This window comes from Melospiza georgiana, chromosome 18 (assembly GCF_028018845.1).
Source record: "Melospiza georgiana isolate bMelGeo1 chromosome 18, bMelGeo1.pri, whole genome shotgun sequence".
Taxonomy (NCBI): Eukaryota; Metazoa; Chordata; class Aves; order Passeriformes; family Passerellidae; genus Melospiza; species Melospiza georgiana.
In genome coordinates this window covers 4103420-4125222 of record NC_080447.1, presented here as the reverse complement: position 1 = coordinate 4125222, position 21803 = coordinate 4103420, and the positions used below count along the sequence as shown (strand labels likewise).

At 47.7% G+C, this 21803-nt stretch overlaps 1 protein-coding gene across 1 annotated transcript; it reads left to right on the top strand.

Annotated features, from left to right (window-relative positions):
- The first annotated feature begins 6073 nt into the window (after positions 1–6073).
- FOXN4 (forkhead box N4) lies at positions 6074–21083 on the top strand. The gene is made up of 9 exons (XM_058037178.1): positions 6074–6156; positions 15239–15402; positions 16181–16290; positions 16379–16513; positions 16664–16791; positions 17512–17608; positions 18518–18725; positions 19942–20301; positions 20833–21083. Exons 1-9 carry the CDS (start codon positions 6074–6076, stop codon positions 21081–21083), a joined length of 1536 nt encoding a protein of 511 aa, XP_057893161.1.
- The last annotated feature ends 720 nt before the right edge of the window (positions 21084–21803 follow it).

Here is a 21803-nt window from a genome sequence, read left to right as displayed (position 1 = left end):
GGGGAAAAAAAATAATTTCAGAAGCATTTATTTCATTCCCTAAATGAAAAACAAAAGCATTCATTCTATGCTGACATAATACACAGATTTGTTCTAATTTCATTGCTGCATATTACTGCACACAATAACCACTGCACAATTACAGCACCTATAAACCCATTTTGCCCCAGACTGGACATAAATCAGAGCAAAATATTCTTGTAGTGCACTCACAGATGTAAAAATTGTGCTAAGCTTAGGTTTAACTGGCTAAATAATAAATATATTGTCAGGCTTTGTGTATCTTTGTGGGTTGGGTTTGGGGTTCTGCCAGCACAAACAATCCTGGCTCTGCAGCATTTCTGTTGCAGGGGCATTTAGAAGCCACGGGTCCATTTTTCCAGGCAAATCATGGAATCCCAGAGAGGTTTGGGGTGGAAGGGACTTAAATCTCCTCTTGTTCCATTCCTGCCAGGGGCAGGGACACTTTCCATTATCCCAGAGCCCCATCCAGCCTGGCCTGGGGCACTCCCAGGGATGGGGAATTGCACTCACACACCTGAATCCCCACCAGGAGCAGGCAGCACGATGGATTCTGTTCCTAAACAAGAACAATTTCACATTAAAATCAGGCAGCAGCTCAGCTGGCAGTTGGAATTTCAGGGCTGTGCAGGGCAGCAAATGCCATTTCACAAGGATAAAGATTAATTTCTTCCAGGCCAGGCTTCCAGCACTTCACAGCATTTTCCCTGTGGGATAGACAGAATTAATTCTGGGGAACAAGAAGCTGCCAGACCCTGAAAGGAATCCCCATTTGTTGGTGTTTGCAACCTAAAGATGCAACAAAGCAAGGAAAAAAAAAAGGAATAAGAAAAGAAGAAACACCATTAGGAAGTAAAAATGGGGTTTGAGCTTTTAAAGGGAGTCGGAGCAGGTTCCCCTTTGTTTGGGAGAACTTTTCCAGGGCAGATTTTCCAGGACAGCTCTCCCAGCAGGAGTCAGGCTCCAGCACCTCCGGAGATTTCCTCACCTTGGCCACGGGGAAAAGCTTTCTGTCCGTTACATCCCCGCATCTCATCAGGGACGGGGCCTTTTGTCACACGCCCAGGCACCATCTGTGTGCTCCCAAGTGGCCAGGCCAGGGCCAAACCCCCAGCCCGGCGGGATTAATCTGCAATTTCACACCAAATGATTTTTAAGGATAATTTGTTACGATACAGTATCCCGAAATAAAACAAACGGTCGGTGCTTTCGCAGGGGGATAAAAGGAGGGAGCTTGTGGGGTTTTCCTGTTTCCAGTGGCTTGGGCTGAATCCATTTGCACATTTTTGTTCCCATATGAATGCACAAATCCTGGGAAAAGAGCCTGTGGGGAATGGGAAGAGCTGCTTTTGATTTTTGGGGGTGAGGATGGAACCCCAAAGCCGGGCACTGGAAAGGGGATGAAGTGTGACCAAATTCCCATCTCCAACAGGGGCTGAGAATCCGAGACTTATCTGAATATTAGATTTGAATATATAAGATCTGAATCTTATTTCAGTTCTCCAGAAGTGCCTGATAAAGGCATTGATTCATAGAAGTATTGATTAATCTCCACTTCTATTGACAGCAATTAACAGAGGGAGATTTGATGCTCATCAAAGCGAACAGCTGCACTTTAAAATGTGAATAGAATATTTCACTTCTGTAGGGATAAATGAAATTTGGTAAAAATAAAGGACAAGCTCAAAAATCCAACCTTTCCCATAAAACAAAGCTGGCTTGAAGTGTGCAAGTATTACTCTCTAAGAAGCACTAAATGCTTTCAGAGCTGGATTCACATCAGTACTTCCCCCGCATCTGGAAGAGAGAGATGAAAACCACAATCAGAAAAAAAAAAGCCAAGTGAGGAGCAGGAAGATCCAGGGTTGGGACACCCCAATGTCCTCTCACAAAAAACAACAACAATGAATAAACATGAAGCTGCTTTTCAGCCATTCTGGGTTCACCACAAAAATCACAGGTCCCAGTCCAAACTGCCTGAGGTGGGGGAAATATTTTGATTTTCCAGCCTGATGCAGAGGTCACCAAAATCTTCACAGAGTTCTCATCAATCTCTGCTTTTGAAGGTTTCTCAGCTCTCTCTTGCTTTTTTTTTTTTTCCTCCTATTTTGCTCCTAAAGCAGTGGAGAGTGTGGAAAACAAACCAAACTTGTTTTATGATGACCTCAGCTGGTAGCAAAATGAATTCAGTTTGTCATCCAAAAGAAATTCCTACAGTTTAAAAGAAAATCTGTAGAAATTAAAGATATTTCAGGAGAAATTCATACAAGAGAAAGTGAATGCCTTTGAAAAACAAATCCCTATTTTACTTCTGTTGTTGTATTGCACAGTTTGTTTACTACAAAGTTGTTAGTGCAAATAAAGGAAGAAGTTAATTGCTGAACAATGTTCATTTAAAGGCTATATGTGGTTTTTCATGCCACCAAATAAATCAGACAGAAATTGGATCAATAGAAAAACCTAATGCACATTTCTCTGCTAATATTCACAGTAAAAATAACTTCAGTTGTGCCAGGTGAATTTGAGCCATTCCTTAACTGAGATAAGGATAAATACAAATACAATCAGGAATTGCCCTTATCTCGTGTTCTTGCATTTTAAATCACAGAAAGAAACAGAGCTGCTGGATACCAGGAGAAAATGCAACACAAATATTCCTTTCCATGCCATTCCAATGGACAGCATCACTTCTCCAGCCTGGCAGGAACTGGTGAGAAAAAAAAAACAAAAACAAAAAAACAAAGGGAAAACCCCAATTTTTTAAAAGTCCCACAATCAGCCTGCAGTTCTGCAGCTCCAGATGGAACATGGAACAGCTGCAGCTCCCTGTGCTGTGGAAGGGACTGAAACAAGCTGAGTTTTTAAGGTCCCTCCCAACCCAAACCTTTTTGTGCCTCCCCGAACTCCTCAGAGTTTTGTCCCGTCCAAAACCTCCCCAGCGCCCATTGCAGTGTTGGACTTCCCCCATTGTGAAAAAGCTCCTTGCACCAATCTACTGGAATTTTCCTTGTTGGAACTTGCTGCTGCAGGTTTTGGACAGCTAAGCCCTTGATCCCTGCCCGTGGCAGGAGAGCAAACGGGGCAGGAGCCACCCCTTGATCCTCACCTGCCCTTCCAAGGTGTGCAAACCACCTGAGATGGGGGAAACCAGCTCGGGCATGGAATGTGTTCCTGCGGGAAAGCAGCCAGGGGGAAAGCTCAGCACAAGGTCTTGAACAGGCTCCAGGGAGACCTGGAGGGAACCTTGTGTTTTATCCTCGCCCCTCCTGCAAATATTCAGCCATAAAAACCCATTCTTTAAAGTGTGTTTTGAGTTACCAGGTAAGGATGTAAAGATCTGAGATGACCTTTTAATAAGTTGCAGCCCAACGTTAATTAATGCAGCCTGTAATTAAGGGAACCCTTGCAACTGTGCGAACTCCGTGCCTGAGGCTCTGCCAGTACTGTGACTTCTCCTCTTATTTCAGCTCTCCAGAACTGCCTGATAAAGGCATTGATTCATGGAAGTATTGATTAACCTCCCCTTCTATTGACAGCAATTAACAGAGAGAGATTTGATGCTCATCAAAGTGAACAGATTCTCATTAAGAGCAGAATAAAAAAGATCTGTATTCACATTTCACCCCCTCCATACTCTGTGGTAAACTGGCAAGCACAAGGAAATACATTTATCATGGATCTTGTGGGTTTTCCTTGTGCAAGGATATTGGGAGTATTTCCACATTTCAGCTTTGCTGTGCAAAGGTCCCAGTGTCATCACAGACTTCAAACTTTTTCCTGACAGAGAAGGTTGGTCCCTGCTTTGATGATGGGTTTACAGGAGATAAAATCTGGTCTCAAGAAAAGACCTGGACAGTCCAAGCCAATATTTCCTGGGGCTGGATCTGTGCTGGTGTGGGATTTGACCTTGGCTCAGATGTTTGATCCATGATTTTGTTGGAAGTAACACTGTTCCAAATTCATGCCATTATCATCAGACTTAACTCTCTGATGGCTAAACCACGCTTAAAAACCTCTGGTGAAAGAGGAGGCAGAATTACAATGCTCAGAACGACTTATTCTCTTTACAGATTGCTCCAAACCCTGTCCAGCCTGGCCTTGGACCTTTCCAGGGATCCAGGGGCAGCCACAGCTTCTCTGAGCATCCTGTGCCAGGGTCTCAGCATCCTCCCATCCTCATCCTTCCCATCCTCATCCTTCCCATCCTCATCTTTTCTATCCTCATCCCTGCCATCCTCATCCCTCACCTCCCGCAGTGCTGAGACTCAGGCCGGGCGCTGCCTGCCCGGGGCTGTCCCGGCTCCGTTCCCGCTCCCGCGGCCATCCCGGTACCGGGGACAACCGGGGACAACCGGGGACAACCGGGGACAGGCGGGACAGGCCGTTCCGGCCGCTGCCTCCGCTCCGCTTCCCGCAGCAACGAGCGGGGCACCGAGCACCGGGTACGGAGCATCGTGCACTGAGCACCGGTACCGGGCACCGTGCGTTGAGCACCGGCTCCCCCCGCCCCGCTCCGCCCCGCTCCGCTCCGCTCTCCTCCCGCCGGTGCCCGTTTGAGCGGGCGGGTCCCTCCCCCTCCTCCCTGCGGAAAGTTGCACAAAGTTGGGTCAATCCGGGCTTCTCCCCCTTTTCCCATTCGCCGCTCTCCGCCGGGACGCGCCGCCCGGTGCGGCGGGGCGGGGGCACCGGGGGCGGGGGCGGCTCTGCCCGGCCCTGCCCCGCCGCTGACCCCGGCCCGGGCCGCGCATGCTCGGGGCTGGACAGCTCCGGAGAGGGAAATTTAAACCGGGGCCGGAGCGCGGCCCCGCCGCCGGCCCCGCGCACCGAGCGCCCGCCGAGCTCCGGGCGGCCCCGGGGCCCCGCCCGACAGGTTGGTGCACGGAGCGGGGCAGCACCGGGTGAGGGGTGCGAGATCGGGGATGGGGAGCCCCGGGCTCCCTCCGTGCCGGGGCAGCGGGGATGGGGAGCCCCGGGGTCCCTGTATCCATCCATGCCGGGACAGCAGAGATGGGGACCCCCGGGTTCCCTCCATGCAGGGACAGCGGGGATGGGGAGCCCCGGGGTCCCTGCATCCATCCATGCAGGGACAGCAGAGATGGGGACCCTCGGGTTCCCTCCATGCAGGGACAGCAGAGATGGGGACCCCCGTGTTCCCTGCATCCATCCATGCCCGGGGCAGCAGAGATGGGGACCCCCGGGTTTCCTCCATGCAAGGACAGCGGGGATGGGGACCCCCGTGTTCCCTGCATCCATCCATGCCCGGGGCAGCGGGGATGGGGAGCCCCGGACTCACTCCATGCCGGGGCAGCAGAGATGGGGACCCTCGGGTTCCCTCCATGCCGGGGCAGCAGAGATGGGGACCCCCGTGTTCCCTGCATCCATCCATGCCCGGGGCAGCGCGGTGGGAATGCCGAGGCTCGCTCCATCCCGGGGACCCCCGGGCTCGTCCATCCCTCGTCTCCCCCTGACCCCTCCCGAGGTTGCGGGGCTGGCTTTTTTCCAGGCTCGCTCCATCCCCGTGGATGCGGGGCTGGGGTTTTCCCCGGCTCCCTCCATCCCTGGGGCAGCGGTTTGGGGATTGTCCCGGATTTGGGATTCCCCTTCTATCCGCGGGGCTGGAAGCACCAGGCTCCCTCCATCCGTGGGGCAGCGGTGCTGGGATCCCCCCGGGCTCCCCTTGCATGACCGGGAGTCCAGGACTGGGGTCTCCCCTCATCCCCGCGCTCGGGCCGCCGCAGCTCCCGCAGCTTTTCCACCCAAAATGCGACGGACGCTGATTGCGGGATAAGAGCGGGAGCGCTCCCGGCTGGCTCGGTGCTCCCGGTGCCCTCACCCCGTGGGCAGCTGTCCCTCCCTCAGGGGTCCCTCTCCGGGCTGGGATCATCCCTGGGATGTTTTCCTGCCGTTGCCGGTGCCAGCAGCGCACCTGGCCGCGCCGGTGCCGGTGCCGTGCCCGGGGCCGGGGCTCGGGCGGGCTCGGGGGCTCCCGCCGCTGCTGAAGTGCTGGATAGCTACTGCTGCTGACCGCTGCCTTCTGCTGCTTCCCCAGGAGATGATAGAGAGCGATATCCCGTCCATAATGTCAGGAATCATTAGGAATTCAGGGCAAAACCACCACCCCTCGCAGGAGTACAGGTGAGGTTTGCTCCGTCTCAAAAACGTGCACTGCACTCCTGCTGCCTCCTCCTTGCTTCCTAAAAAATCCTTTTAGTATGTAGAAATCCACTTTTCTTCTTCTTCTTTATTTTTTTTAAAGCTATCTGAGTTATTTCTCCACTCTAAATAAGATTTGTAAGGCTGATGAGCAGTTACAATGCATTCCTTATTCAGAAACATTCCTGTTTAAAGTATTCACATTTGGATGAAGGCTGGACTTGGTAATATTGCAGGTCTTTTACATCCATAATCATTCTGTGATTCTCTGATTTTGATACTAACCTATATTTGATAAACACACCTCCAAAACCTTGGGCTGACCTCTCTGTAAATTCTCTGTCCTGTGTGAGCGCTGCCACAGAAGGAGATTCTCGTTAAAATATACTAATTTAAAAGTTCCCTTGCAGATCACTTTTTGCATTGTTGTGGAGCAGTCATGGAGAGACTGAGCAAGAGACACTGGAGGAGTTTTTTAATTAAAACAAGCACTTGTGCAGCCCTCCAAAGCACTGACAACCTGTCAAAGGGCTTTTAATATGGGTGGGAACAAACCTGGCTCTGCCAAAGAGCCTTTCATAATTTAATTTACCTGCACCGCCGTGCCTCCATTTATCATTTCAAAGCATTGTTGGAGGTTGCAGGAGGGTTCTGCATGAGTTACAGAGCCCTGGGTTATGTTAGGTTACATTTTGTCACATGATGCAGAGCTCCAACAAATACAGAACACACACAACACGTCCCACTTCCCACGACAAAACAGAAAAGCAAACCAGAAGGAAATTAATTCTTTTTGTTTTAACGCATAAAACGAGCATTGAGAGAATCCTCCCTCCCAGCCTGAGGGGTTTGCAACCTTTCCTGGGGCTGCTGCAGGTATTCTTCTCCTGGCCTCTCTCTATTCAAAATGCAAAGGCTGCAGCTCAGGCTCTTGCAGCTCAGCCAGGGATTTGTTTTAGTCCCTGCAGCCTCTGGGGAAAGGGTTTGTGCCTCTGCCTTTGCTCTGTGCCCAGGCACTGTTTGCTCGGGGCATTTTTCTTGGCTGCGTAAATATTGGTGAAGAAATTTTTGGGGGATTTAAGGAAGGGTGTGGGTGAGAGGGACTTCTGGGGACGTGGATTTAAGGCTGGGTCTTCAGTGCCCTGCAGAATTCACCATCTTAACAAAGCCCCTTTTTTAGGGAGAGAACTGTTCTTTAACTCAGAGCTGCAGGGAAAAAAATTATTTTTGGGGGGAGAAAGATAGGATTTATCTTATTTCAGTAAAAAAATCATAACTTTCTTATTTTGTCCTTTTAAAAACCAGCTTTGAGTCCTCTGTGAAACATTTTGTGCTCAGTTCTCTAAAGTTTTTCACCCACTTGTGATTTTTTTTTTTTTTACCACGGCTTTAAAACAAATAATTTGACCTCATTTAATAGCGGCAAATTCTGATAAAAATGCATAAAATCTGAACTGCACCATAAATGCAGAGCAGTATTTGTCCTACTTCATGAGAAAACACTTTGGATTATGTAAAAGAAAATCTTTTAGACTGAATGATTTTAAGAAAAGAATAGACCTGTCAAATTCTATCAGCTCTGTTTACTCTCCTGCTGTCACCACAGTCCAAGACTGGAACCCACAGTCCTGAGTTCTCCATGGGGGAGCATCAAGGCTCCACAAAATGGGGAATGGCCTCCAATTAGCGAGTGGGAGGCTGGGGCTGTGCTGAGAATACTCTTCTGTCTCATTTGGAGCCTTTCAATGGGACAGTTGGACCTGGAGGAGCCCCGGCTCCGCTGGGGAGGGAGGGGATCAAACCCCCAGACACCCATCAGTCTGCAGGCAGGCTGTGCTTACAGCTGGAAAACTTGGGATTTTATAATTATTTTAAATTTTTTAATTTTTTTTTTTTTTTTTTTTTTTGTGAAGGGAATGTGGCAAAAATCTGATTTTAGCAGATCTTTGAATTGCGCAGCTCCAAAGCCTCTGCAGTGAATTTGAATTTGCTGTGGCTCGGGGTGGTGATGAAGTTTTGGCCGCAGGACTTTCTGCACCCCAGTAAAATGATTTTAGGCAAACGTCCCTCCCAGCAGTGCAGCTCTGGGATATTAAACAGCACAGGGATGATTAAGGGCCATCAGATCTCCTCCACTGCCTGTCTTTATGGTGCTGTCACTGCCTGGTTGCGATGCAAAGTAATTATTTTATTTTAGCAGCTGCCTCTCTCAGTTTCCTACAGAAAATACCACCATATTCAGTATATTTACCCTTGTAGGGCTGACAAATATTTCTAATAATCTCATATTGCATTTAAGGGAATGAAAATAGAGAGTTGTAACACACCGAGATTTTTTAACCCTTAGTACTTCATCCTTGTTAATCATCATTAATAATTAACATGTTTTAGTGCCAGTATTTTGATTTTAAATCACAGCACAGGCAGACCACGAGTTTTCTATACAGTGGTGGCTCGTGGTAGCTCCAGCACAGACCTGTACAAATTATAGGAGCCAGCTCCAGGCTTTTCCCATGGAATTTATGGTCTGATTCCTGATAATCCAGGTTCTTCAGCTCCTGGGTGCTGCAGCCTTCAAGCAATATTTTGAATTGAAATATGAAATCTGTCGTTTTGATTTTAAGATCTGATTCAACAATATTTGGTGTAAGGACCACATTTCTATTTTTTTGTTTTATTATGTATTTCCAGTTGACAGAAGCCTTGTGGAGAGTTTTGAAGGCCTTGCAATGCATTTTCTATATGTTAAATGGGAATTAAGCTTTAAATTTTTGATGAAAAGGTGTTAATCATTAATAATTCAGTATATTGGTAGATTATATTGTCCTTTACCCCATTTTAATTATCTCTTTGATTCTTAAAGAATTGTCTATATTCATTAGCTCATTAGTCTGATCAATTTTTTCCTTAATTACTTTATGTTGCCACAGTATAGTGTAAAATCAGATTAAGATGCACAGAACTGCTGTACTCCATAAATTCCAGATGTGACAGCATTCCAGTGTGGAAAAAGATGACAAATCTCTAATTTGAGCACATTTGTTGTCCTTTCATGTCTGGGGTTTCTGGAGAGCAAGTGACGCCTCTGTGCCCTGGGATGGATGGATGGATGGATGGATGGATGGATGGATGGATGGATGGATGGATGGATGGATGGGAGTGTGCACACAAAAAGGTTACAAATGCATCACTAACAACACCCTAATTGTTCCTGGAGAAAATGCCAGTGTCCATTCCTGTGACATTCCTGTGACAGGCACTGAGATAATGACTCGCAGTGCCCCAGGAATTCCAGCACGGGAGTGGCTTCATTCTTTTCCAAAAAAAAAAAAAAAAAAAAAAAAAAGAAAAGAAAAAAAAGTGAGAAACCTCCAAGGAATCAGTCAAACTGGATTGATTTAAGTGGATTAGCACAACTGTTTCCTCATTTCCTCAGCACTCCTGAAATGTGCTGATCTGGAGGAATAAAATTTGTGGCCTTTTGCTTCTCCTGGGGCTGGTTTGGGGCAGCACCTCGAGGTCCTGTGAGAGCAGAAAGGGCTCATCCCTTACCTCAGAAAGGCCAAAACATGGATAGAGAAAGGGATTTGGGATTTTTCCAGCATTCCTGAGGGATCCCAGAGGCTCATGTGCAGGAAGAGGAGCTGCTGCAGGCCCAGGGACTGAGGGGTTCTGAGAGCCCTGCCCAGGGACAGGTTGGAGAGCTGATATCCATCCCCTCCACACTGCTCTGACACCCACACAAGGCTCCAGGGCTAATGAACAGCAATTCCCTAGGAAAAAGCAGCTCCCCAGTCTGACCATGGTCCTGATTTTAGTATAAAGCATTCCTGTGGTGCCTGGTGCTTCAGCACGTTTTGCTTGTTCTGACTTGGGTCAAAGGGCTGATTTTTGAGTTGTTTGGTTTGGGATTTTTTTACCAAACAGGTTCCAGAGTCAGATCCCAGCTGTATTTGGCAAATCCCAGCCTAGGGATGGTTAGGGCAGAGCCGGGAATGAGTGGCTGGGGGTGCAGTGCTGCCATCACCTCTTGTTTCCTCTTGTGTTTAAGCATTACACATTTCACTGTAATTCAGTTTCCACTGATCCCACAGCAAACTGGTGTAATGGGGGCTGTGAAATGGGGAGCTAGGATGGATAAAAGGCTCAGGGAGTGCAGCTGTAGCTTGTTCTTTGTGCCAAGTACCTTTGCAGGAGATTTTCAGAGTCCAGCATGGTGCGAGGAAAGGGGACCATCACCACCTACCAGGTTATTGATGATATTTAATTTTTCCTCACTAGTTTTTGTTCTGATGACACTGTGTTTCTAGAGTTATAGATAAGGAGGGACCCTCTTGAAACTTAATTTCTGTTCTGATTTCCAGCAAGGCCAGAAATAACCCAGAAATCTTGAAGCCAGGGAGAGGGGTGGGATGATGGTGTGGGACTGGGTGTGTGTGTTGTGCCTTCAGGGAGAAATCACAGACCAAAAACTCTGGGAGCTGCTGGTAAAGCAGGAGAGGGGCTGGGACAGAAACAAGTTGGAAGGTGGTGTGAGTGTGGAAACCAGAAAACAGTGGGAGGAAAAGCACCTGGGAGGCAGGAAAATGAAGGGGAGGGACTTAAAGGGAATGAGGAGCTGAAGGAGATGGGGAAGTTGAGTCCCTCAGTAAAACAGAGGACACTTCTCACCATGGACACAGATGGAGAGTCACAATACAAATCTTCTCCTTGTCTTGCACATAAGAACTCCCTGTGCTTGCCCTGTGGATTTTGTGTAACCCCAGACAAAGGAAAACACCACTTCTAGAAGAGGTTTGCTTTGGACTCTTCCTGTCCAGTTGTCTCTGACTGGAGAAACCATTGCAAACAGTTAATTAAGAACTCATCACCCAATTGCTCCTGCCTGTTGAGCAGTTGTGTCACCTAAGCCTGGGATAAAAACTCAGTGCTGAAAATGGGAAATAGCCCTGTCCACTGAGTGCGACTCAAAACCCTGGAATATCCCAAATGCAGCTGTGGGCTTTTGGCCTGGCTCTGTTTCAGGTGGAGCTGATGAGTTCTTGAGATGATCCTTACAGTCTGCAGCCATGAATTCACCGTCCTAGGCAATGTGGAGGTGGATAATTCATGGATAATTCCCCTGGCAGAGGTTCCCAAGGGGAGGAACCACCTCGAGCTCAGCCTGAGGGAAGGTGGCAAAGCCCCACTGGTGAGCACAGGCTCAGATCCAGCTCTGGTGTTAAACTCCTGCAAGGCCAGGCCAGGAATGACCCCAATTCCACCTTGTGCCAGCAGGATGCCCTTGATGGTGGGGGGAAAATGGTGAAAATAACCTTTAGGTAGCTGTGAGTGAGGATTTTGTGCTGCTGGCAGGCTCTGGTGAACTTTGCCAGGATCAGATCTGGAAAGGGGTCTCATTCCAAGGTGCTCCTGATGGGAATAAATATTTTGGGCAGACAACTCCAGAGCAGATTGTAAAGACTAACAGTGTCAAGGAGCATTTCTGTATCACACCCAGTTTTCCAGGCACTTTTCCCAGGATCAGCATCCTGGGACACACAGGAGAACTGGGCTGTAAACCCTCAGCACCCTCTGGATTCTCATCCTTGCAGGAGACAAACAGAAGCAGGGGATATTTTACTGCAGAGGGGTAAAAGTGGAGTTGCATCATTTCACCACACTCTGAAAAAAACAACATCATGTTTGCAGCACCTCTGGTGGGGCTGCAGCCTCCCCTTGCTGGGGTTCTGTTCCAGGAGCCCTGGGAATGAGCAGGGGAGGCTCAGCAGTGCATTAATTACAGCCTATCACTATTTATCTCATTTACATGCACTGAAAGGCTGCTTTTACCACAGTGCCCCATTGTGCCAGGGGCTGTGAACACCCAGCCAAAGGCAGGAGCTCTGACTCCTGGAGTTTGTCCTCCTGGAATTTATCCTCCAAAGTGAGATGAGCAAGGTTGTGGTGGGGAGCTGAATCCAATCCCACCTGGTATTCCAATTTATGGATCTGTAGCTGGCAATTTTGAGGTCAGGAAGACTGAAGCCCGGGAGATGACAGTGTTGGTTATTCCTGTGCTTGGCTCTCTCTCTTTTTTTTTTTTTTGCAGTTAAATTAGAATTTCTTCACTGGAAGAAATTGAGCCTCTGGCCTGGGAGATGTGCTGGGTTTATGCTACAGAATATTCCCAGATTTTAAAGCTCCTCAGCCAGGCAGCAATGGGAATTCTTTAAAATTTCACCTTCTTTAAGACATGAGAGAAATCAACATGGGTTTTGAAGGCAGCCTGAAGAATAATCCTTAAACTTGAAACCGTGGAATCATAGAACTATCAAATCATGGAATCGCAGAATTATCAAATAATCACAGAATCCAGACCGGTTTGGGTGGGAAGGGACCTTAAATATCTTGTTTCAACCCTCTGCCATGGGCAGGGGTGTAATTCTGATTGAATTTGCTTTTTCCTTCATTTTTACCAGGATGTTAATCTGATAAGTAGCAAATCTATTTTTTTAAAAAAGCGTAGTGAACAGGCTGAGGTGGTTTTAAAAGAATTACTGTAAACTCAAAGAAGGGAAGGGAAGGGAAGGGAAGGGAAGGGAAGGGAAGGGAAGGGAAGGGAAGGGAAGGGAAGGGAAGGGAAGGGAAGGGAAGGGAAGGGAAGGGAAGGGAAGGGAAGGGAAGGGAAGGGAAGGGAAGGGAAGGGAAGGGAAGGGAAGGGAAGGGGAAGGAAGGGGAAGGAAGGGAAGGGAAGGGAAGACCATTGACTTGGACAAAGAGCCATTTTGCGCACTTCTCTAGTTACTAAATACCATTACACCTTCATATCCATTTAAAACAGAGCCTCGTGCACTAACAACACTTTCCCATCCTATACCAGAGCCTTTCCTCGCCCCTCTCCGCGTCCCTGGCGCGGATGCGGAGCGGGACACGCTGTCCCACCTTCCCGGGGCTGGGAGCATCCCGGGCGAGGGCTGGGCAGCAGAACGGCCGGGAATGCGGCCCGGGAGCGCCGATCCTGCCCGGGGGAAGGGCCCGATGGCGCAGAATTGGGCGATTCTGCGTTTGCACGATGCGGAGCGCTGACCCCGTTCGTGCCGGCGGGGCGCGGGGTGCCAGATGGCGAGGGGACGTGTGTTGTGTGTCGCCTGTCACTCGGGGCAGATTAATGGGAGGCTTGTAAAGAGGGAGCGGGTGCGGGGGGTGGCACAATTAAGCGGGGTCCCCAAAGACAAAGGGGACACGTGCCAGGGGCGGCGGGCGTTGGGCGCACAAAGGGCCCGCGGCTCCCCCTGCTCCCAACCAACTGTTGCGAGCGACCCCCGAGCCTGCCCGGTTTTCAAATCATTTCATGCCCCTGTTTTCTTCCAATCCAGCCAATCTCCGAGCCGGGAGAGCCGTCACCTGATGATGGGGTTTGCTTTTTTTTTTTTTTTTTTTTTTTTTTTTTGGTTTTTTTTTTGTTGTTTTGTTTTTTTTTGGTTTTTTTGTTTTTTTTTTTTTTTTTTTTTAATGGATGGAAGTCCCCAAGCCTGGCCAAATAACGGCGTAACCATGGCAATGCTAATTATTGCCCTATAACTACAGTAGGAGAGAGAACGCGGGGTAGGCTGAGAGGGAGATTTGAAGAGGGTTTTTTTATTCTTTGGCTCTTGGTCCCGTGTTGATTTCCCCCCCGCTTTTCTCCTATACAAAATCTTTTTGCAAACAAAAATATATTTTTTAGTTTTTTCCCCCCCGACAGTGGTTCAGGGAGCCTTTATAGGTGTTTCTGGAATTCCTGAATAGAGGAGCTGAGAGCTCCAGGGCAGGCAGACACTAGAGTTGTGCCTTGCTCTTTTAAGCTGATTTAGAGTCGTGTAAAGCATAAAAGATGCTTCAGCGAGAGATCAGATTTATTTAAGTTTCCTGCAGCATCACTTGGCAGCAAACACGCATCAGCAGCAGGCACCACTTTAACACATCTCTGAGAGCTTTTGAAAGCAAAAGGGTTTGAAAGCAAAAGGGTTTGAAAGCAAAATCAGCTGCATCCAACTAAATTGTCTTCTTCTGAGAGATAAAGATGTTTTCCTGGATCTGAATCCCTTTAGGCTTACCCTTGGTGTCAGTGACAACTCCCTGACATGTCCTAATTACTGCTTTACTCCTCAAGGTACCAGTGACTCCTGTAATACTCTTCCACATTAATTAATTTAGCCTTTCATTTGCAAGAGTTCTTTTATTGACTTTAACAGGGAGTTTGGACCACACAGGAATTTTTGAGTACTGTAAATATATTCCAATATTCTCATTTTGTACCACATGCTCTATCATAAGCAAAGCAAAACAGGTGATCTGGAGCATGTAAAAGGTGTCAAAAGCAGAGCTTTAAACCAAAAGCAGCCTGTCACAGCTGTGCCTGCTGTTGTTGCTGGTGCCTGGCAGATATGGTGCCTCCAGTCTCAAACCTTTCATTCTGCTCCTTTACTCTGTCAAAAACTGCCTAAAAAATTGGTTTTTTAAGTATCAATAACTTCATGTATCTGAATGGAAGCTATCAGCAGTCTGTGGAGCTCTTTTTATGCAGATGTTGATCTGTCACAGCTGACAGGATCCAGGGGCTGGGAGAAGTTTTTCCAGGTGTTCCAGCATTAGCACATGTATTCCCCAGGAGCTGGGCACAGAGCTCCTTCCAAGGCTCTGAGTTGCAGGGTTAATACAGAATGACCAGGTTATAAGTCCTGGTTTCTCTCCCATCAAAGCCAAACAAGTGCAAATTTCTGACAGATGTGAAAATCAGGAATCAGTTTGGGTTTGTTTCCAGGCAGTTTCTCTGCTGGGTTCCTGGGCCTGCTTCCCCTACAAATGCTCCACAGGAGGTTTTCTCAACCAAAATGTTCCAGACTGGACAAAGGAACACAACACCAGGTGAAGGGTGTCAGAACCCAGCTGTGAAGCCACGGGGCACATCTGGATTTGGACACAGAATTCCAGCCTGGTGGTTCTTCCCCCTGACCTGCAGGAGCTTTGGCACCCATCCATCTCTTTCCAGGGCCAACGCAGCCATTCCTGCTCCCCGTTAACCTCCCCTGCTGCTTTGCAGGCTCCTGGCCTCAGACCCTTCCCAGCTGAGTGAGGATGAGCTCCCGGGGGATCTGCAGTCCCTGTCCTGGCTGACATCCGTGGATGTGCCTCGGCTCCAGCAGATGGCCAGTGGGAGAATGGATTTCAGCCTGGGGGCCCAGAGTGCCATGCTCCAGCAGACAGGTACTGTGGGGTGGAAAATGGGAAATGGGAAATAAAGGGAATAACTGCTCCTTAAACAGCACAGCCTGCCCCTGCCACTCCCCCTCAGGCTCCCTTTTCCCCATCCTTTCACATTTTGCTTCCTGTCCAAAGACTGGAGCCTGTTGGCTTCTCATGAGGGCTCTGCTGGTGCCTTTCCCCCCATTCCAAGAGGGAGAGAGCTCCAGCACTGGCAACACTCAGATCCTATGGGAATTTCTGCCCAGTGCAGCTGCTGGTGCCCTGTTGGGCTGAGGTATTTTAAGTCCTGGCTTTCAGAGGTTTTCAACACCTCTGAAATGAGATAATTAATCTTTTTGCTTTGTTTCAACGCTGATAAAGCAAAGGGCACCTCATTTACCTCACACCTCTTTGCTTCTTGCAGCCTTGCAGCGTGTGTTGGCTGAACTCCTTTCTTTCCCTTGTGAACATCCTTTAGGCAAACACACATCACAGAGCTCAGAGTGTCACCCTGCCTGCCTGAGAGCACAAATCCAGCTGATGCTGAGCGTGTTGTCTCTCTTTTGTAAGACGCAGTGTCTGTGTCACCACCGTGGGCTGTTAAACAGCTGCCGCCTCTCATTCCCTGCCTAACGAGTTTTGGGAGCAGCTGATGTCATCTGGGCAGGCTGTGAAGAGCCAGGGAGGTTGGATTCTCCACTCCAGAGCTTCCCTGTGCTCAGCTGCGTCCATTAACCCCCTTCCTTCCCTGAGCTGTGCTTCCATGGGAGCATCCCTTGCGTTCCTCTCTCCGTGCCAGGTGCCGTGGGGAGCGCGATGCACTCGGCGCCCGGAGTGATGATCCACGTCCAGGCCAGCCTCCCCCAGGGAATCCTGGGCCTCAACTCCATTTCCACACATGGAGCCAATGTAAGAGCAGGCCTTGGTGGGTCTTTATTGCCCCAGCTCCTGGGATAAGGTGGTGGTCATTCCTTGACTGTTGTGTTTTTCTTGGCAGATGAGCCCCTACGCCGTGGGTGGGCAGCTGTCCCCTGGTTTGCAAACACAGCAACAGCTCTTCCCTCCTCATCCTCCTCATCCTCCTCCTCCTCACCCCCAGCAGGTGTTTGCCCTGGCCCAGAACCCTCAGCAGGTACTGGTATGTGCTTGTTGTCTGTCTTGGAAGTACCTGCCAAGATCAAATCTAGATATCTTTTAAAAGAAAACCAAAATATCCCTAAACCCACACACCCCAGTGGACATTTTGCATCTGTCACTTCCCTTCTTTTCCCTGTGCACACAGTGTAACCCAGCAACAATCTACAACACATCCTATGGGACACAGCCACACTATTCCCAGCCACGCCTGGCTCCCCACTCTGCCCAGGAGCTGCACCCAAAGCATTATCCCAAGCCCATCTACTCCTACAGGTGAGTGGGGAGCAGGAGGCACAGTGCCCACAGCCTGTCCTGGGGGTGTCAGGGTCCTTTGGGAGGGAACAAAAATCCCCCCATCCATGCAGGAGTTGCGTGGGAGCTGCCTCTGAGGGGTGGCAGGAGTGAACAAGGGAAGTTATTCCTGGAGAGCAGTGAGAGAGTAACAGCACAGAGGAGTAAAACCTGAGGATCACGGGGAAGTGGCCACAGCACCAGGCCTGGCAGAGCCCAAGAAGAAGGGTTTGGACAATCCTTTTGGGAATGTGGTGTGACTCTTGGGGATGGGCCAGGAGCTGGACTCAGTGATCTCCGTGGGTCCCTTCTAAATCAGCTCATCCCGTGATTCTGTGACTTCTGAGCCCTTGGGAGCAGGCATCCCAGGATCCCAGCTGTCTGTGTCTGAAGAGGTGGGTCCAAGGGTGCCAGAGCACAAGAAGGTGTGGAGTGACGGGACAGGAGGAGTGAGCTCCCACTGCCAGAGGCACGGTTAGATGGGATATTGGGAAGGAATTCCTCCCTGTGAGGATGGTGAGGCCCCAGCACTAGCTGCCCAGAGAAGCTGTGGAAGTGCCCAAGGCCAGGCTGGACATGACTTGGAGCAACCTGGGCTAGTGGAAGGTGGTGGCAGGGGGTGGAACTAGATGAGCCTTTAAGGTCCCTTCCCACCCAAGCCATTCCATGATTCCAAGCCATTCCTGGGTTTCCTGCCCACAGCTGTCTGATTGCCATGGCACTGAAGAACAGCAAGACTGGGAGCCTGCCCGTGAGCGAGATCTACAGCTTCATGAAGGAGCACTTCCCCTACTTCAAGGTACCTGGGCCTTCCCCAGCTCGGAAATGCCACATCCCTGCCCCCTTTCCCCCGTGGTGTGGTGTTGTTGGGTCCCCACAACGAGGTGAGAGATGAGAATTTGACTCCAAGTTCTCAGAAGGCTGATATTATATTATATTATATTATATTATATTATATTATATTATATTATATTATATTATATTATATTATATTATATTATATTATATTATATAGTATATAATTATACTATAAGTAATATAATATAATATAATATAATATAATATAATATAATATAATATAATATAATATAATATAATATAATATAATATATACTGTTGTAATAGTATATTATTTATAGTATAGTAATATTATAGTATATTAATTATATTGTATTAATCATATTATTCTGTTTATAGTATAGTATAGTATAATATACTATTATATCATATCATACTATATCATACTATACCTTATATTACATTATATTACATTATATTATATTATATTATATTATATTATATTATATTATATTATATTATATTATATTATATTATATTATATTATATTATATTATATTATATTATATTATATTATATTATACTATATATCATAACTAATGATATACTAAAACTATCCTAAAGAAAGAGAAAGGATACACGAGAAGACAAGAATGGCAATAAAAACCCATGACTGACCAGAGAGTCCAACACAGCTGGACTGGGATTGGTCATTCAGTAAAAACAACTCACATGGAACCAATCAAAGATGCACCTGCCACATTCCAGAGCAGCAAAACACAGGGAGAAGTGATCAGATAATTGTTGTTTACATCTCTTTTCTGAGGCTTCTCAGGAGAAAAAACCCTGGCCAGGGGATTTTTCAGGAAATATCATGGCCGCTCCCATTAACCCCTTCCTGCCCTCGCAGACTGCCCCTGACGGGTGGAAGAATTCCGTGCGCCACAACCTGTCCCTGAACAAGTGCTTTGAGAAGGTGGAGAACAAACTGAGTGGGACGTCCCGCAAGGGCTGCCTGTGGGCCCTCAACCCCGCCAAGATCGACAAGATGGAGGAGGAGATGCAGAAGTGGAAGAGGAAGGATTTGGCTGCTATTCACAGGAGCATGGCTAACCCAGGTAGGGCCCACATTCCCCATCCTGCTCGTCCATGGCATTCCCTGCACGGCTCCTCTGCCTCTGGGGCTAGTTTGGGGGAATATTTTAATATCCAGCCATATTTAATGCACTTTTCATAGAGAAGCATTTTAATGCCATTTCTTGCCTGTTCTTCTGCAAAAATCTCCCCTTCCTAAGACATTTTCTTATTTATAAAATAGAATTTAATATTATTTATACTATATTAACTACAACATATAAATATTATGTAGTTATATCTATTATCTATATTATCTAATATATAGAGATCTAAATAGATATATATCTAATATTATATCTATCTATTTATTTATATATAAAAATATTACATTATATTATATTACATTACATTATATTATATTATATTATATTATATTATATTATATTATATTATATTATATTATATTATATTATATTATATTATATTATATCATGTGTCTATATCTATATCTATATTATCTAATATATAGAGATCTAAATAGATATATATCTAATATTATATCTATCTATTTATTTATATATAAAAATATTACATTATATTATATTATATTATATTATATTATATTATATTATATTATATTATATTATATTATATTATATTATATTATATGTCTATATCTATTATATAGAATATTCTCTATAATATATTTATTATTTATAGCTTATTTATGTATAATTCCCTCCCTTATTTATAACATTTCTTATTTATAAAGAAACACATTTTAGAAGCTTTCAGGAGCTCGGAATTGACAAAATCAACTGGAATTCTTTTTGCTACAAAATCAGTAACATGCAGTCAGTGACAAATGACATGTTATTGTTTAAAAGCAAAAGGGCCACTGCAGCAGCCAGGAGTTTTTTGCAGTTATTTGGGAGACAAGCAGAATTTTTTCGTACTTATAGATAAGCAGAATTCTGAGTGTTTCTCTGACCACAGAGCTCTACAGCTGGGGGTGAGCTGCCATCAGGGATGCCTGGGCTGCTCTGCAGTTGCATGATCATTCCTTTGGCTCAGTCAGGGATAACCATGGCTTTGGGGAAGGAATTAGATGTCATTTCTTGCTCCCTGCACAGTCACAGCCTGTGCCGGGTCTCACACTGTGACAATCAGTTCGCGCCACAAACGCAGTTGTTCTTTGGGCAGCACCGCCTTGAACAAACGTGTTAAAGCATCTCTTTTCCTCCCTGGAACGGGCAGAGGAGCTGGACAAGCTGATCACCGACAGACCCGAGAGCTGCAGGCGGCCCAGCAAGCAGGCAGAGCCCGAGGGGCCCCCCCTGGGCCGCATCTCGGTGTCCCAGCTCCAGCCCCAGCCCATCATGACGCTGTCCCTGCAGCCCCTGCCGCTGCACCACCAGCTCCAGACCCAGGCTCGCCTCGCCCCCAACTCGCCAGCACCTGCACAAACCCCTCCTCTGCACACCCTGCCTGACATAAGCCACAGCCCCCTGCCCCACCACCCCATGGGACGCGCCCCCGACTTCCCCAACGTGGCGGTGGACATGAGCACGGAGGTGGATGCTCTGGATCCCAGCATCATGGATTTCGCGCTGCAAGGTACGGGGCAAGGCTCTGGGAGGGCACGGCTGGGGTTCCCTCAGTGGATTTTTGTCCCTGTGCCAGGTGGGAAAGGTGGGACACCTTCCTGGCCCCAGTGGGGGAAGCAGGGGTGTCCAACCAGGTGGATGTGGGACACCACATGCTTTGGGGTTCTCCTTCCGTGCAAGTAGAACTTCTCTGGTTTGTGGCAATGCCTGACATGGTCCTGGGTAGAGCACAGGTAGAGAGATGCTGTGTGGAAAGATCTGGAAGCAGAGGATTTGGGAGATAGACACACTTGCTGCCCAGAAAGGTCTGGAATTGCAGGATTTGGGGAATCAGACACTTGCTGGAGAAAGGTCTGGAATCACAGGACTTGGGGGATTTTCTTGCTGCCCAGAAAGGTCTGGAATCACAGGATTTGGGGGATCAGACTTGCTGCCCCTTGCACCACCGCAGTCCCACACTCAAGCATCAAATGAAGCCTTTTAGTCCCAGCCCCGGGGAACTGGGCATGTGCTGCTGTGAGCAGGATTCCATCTTTTCCAGGGAACATTTGGGAGGAGATGAAGGATGACAGCTTCAGCCTGGACACCCTGGGTGCCTTCAGCAACTCCCCCCTGCATCTCTCCGACTGCGAGCTGGGCACGCCCGGCCTCACGCCCGCGTCCAGCGGCAGCGACCGCTCCTTCTCCGACCTGCAGGTCACTGGCCTTTACACCACCTACACCACCCTGGACAATGTGGCAGCTGCTCAGTACATGAACCCCCAAGGCAACAAACCCATCCCTCTGCTCTGAGCTTGGCACCGTTCCGCAGATCCCGAGGGACGGTTCTTCCCCGTGGTTGAAATCCGACCGGGAAGCTCCAAGGGCTTCGTCCTGCTTTGGGATGCGTTGGCTGCTTCCACAGCGTGTGAGGCCAAAATAAATCAAGCTGGGACTTGTGAAACCACTTTCCCCCATGGCAAGGGCATGGACACTTGTGTTGTGGGACTGGGGAGCTCTCCAGAAGAACCTGGAAGGCAGCAGGAACTTTCACTGGAATGTAACTGAGCTAAAAATCACCAGGTTAAGGGAATTAAATTTATTACACACCGAGGTGGAGCTGCTGTGTCACCACTGTCACAGAAGCCACCACAAGCCAAGGGGCTGGCCAGCCCCAAGTTAGTTGATTGTACCCCTGGTGTGTCATTTTTTCTTAATTTGCCAAATTGGACAAAGACCTCCCCCAGTTCCTGGAGATGTTTGCACCACTAACACTTTTCTGATGTAACTGTTGTTAATTTATTGTTAGGAGGTAGGAAAAAAGGAGCAAAACCACTAAAAAAGGAAAACTCACCTCCCTAGCAGATCACTGTTATATCTAGATTTGTAAAAGTCCTCACCCCTGAAGGAAGTGGTACTACTGAACTCTTAAACTGATCACTGGCTAGAGGATTTTAGGAATTATGCAGATTTTTAGGATTTTTTAAAAAAATAGATTTATAGTCTTGTGTATTGTGCTTCTGTCTATTCTTG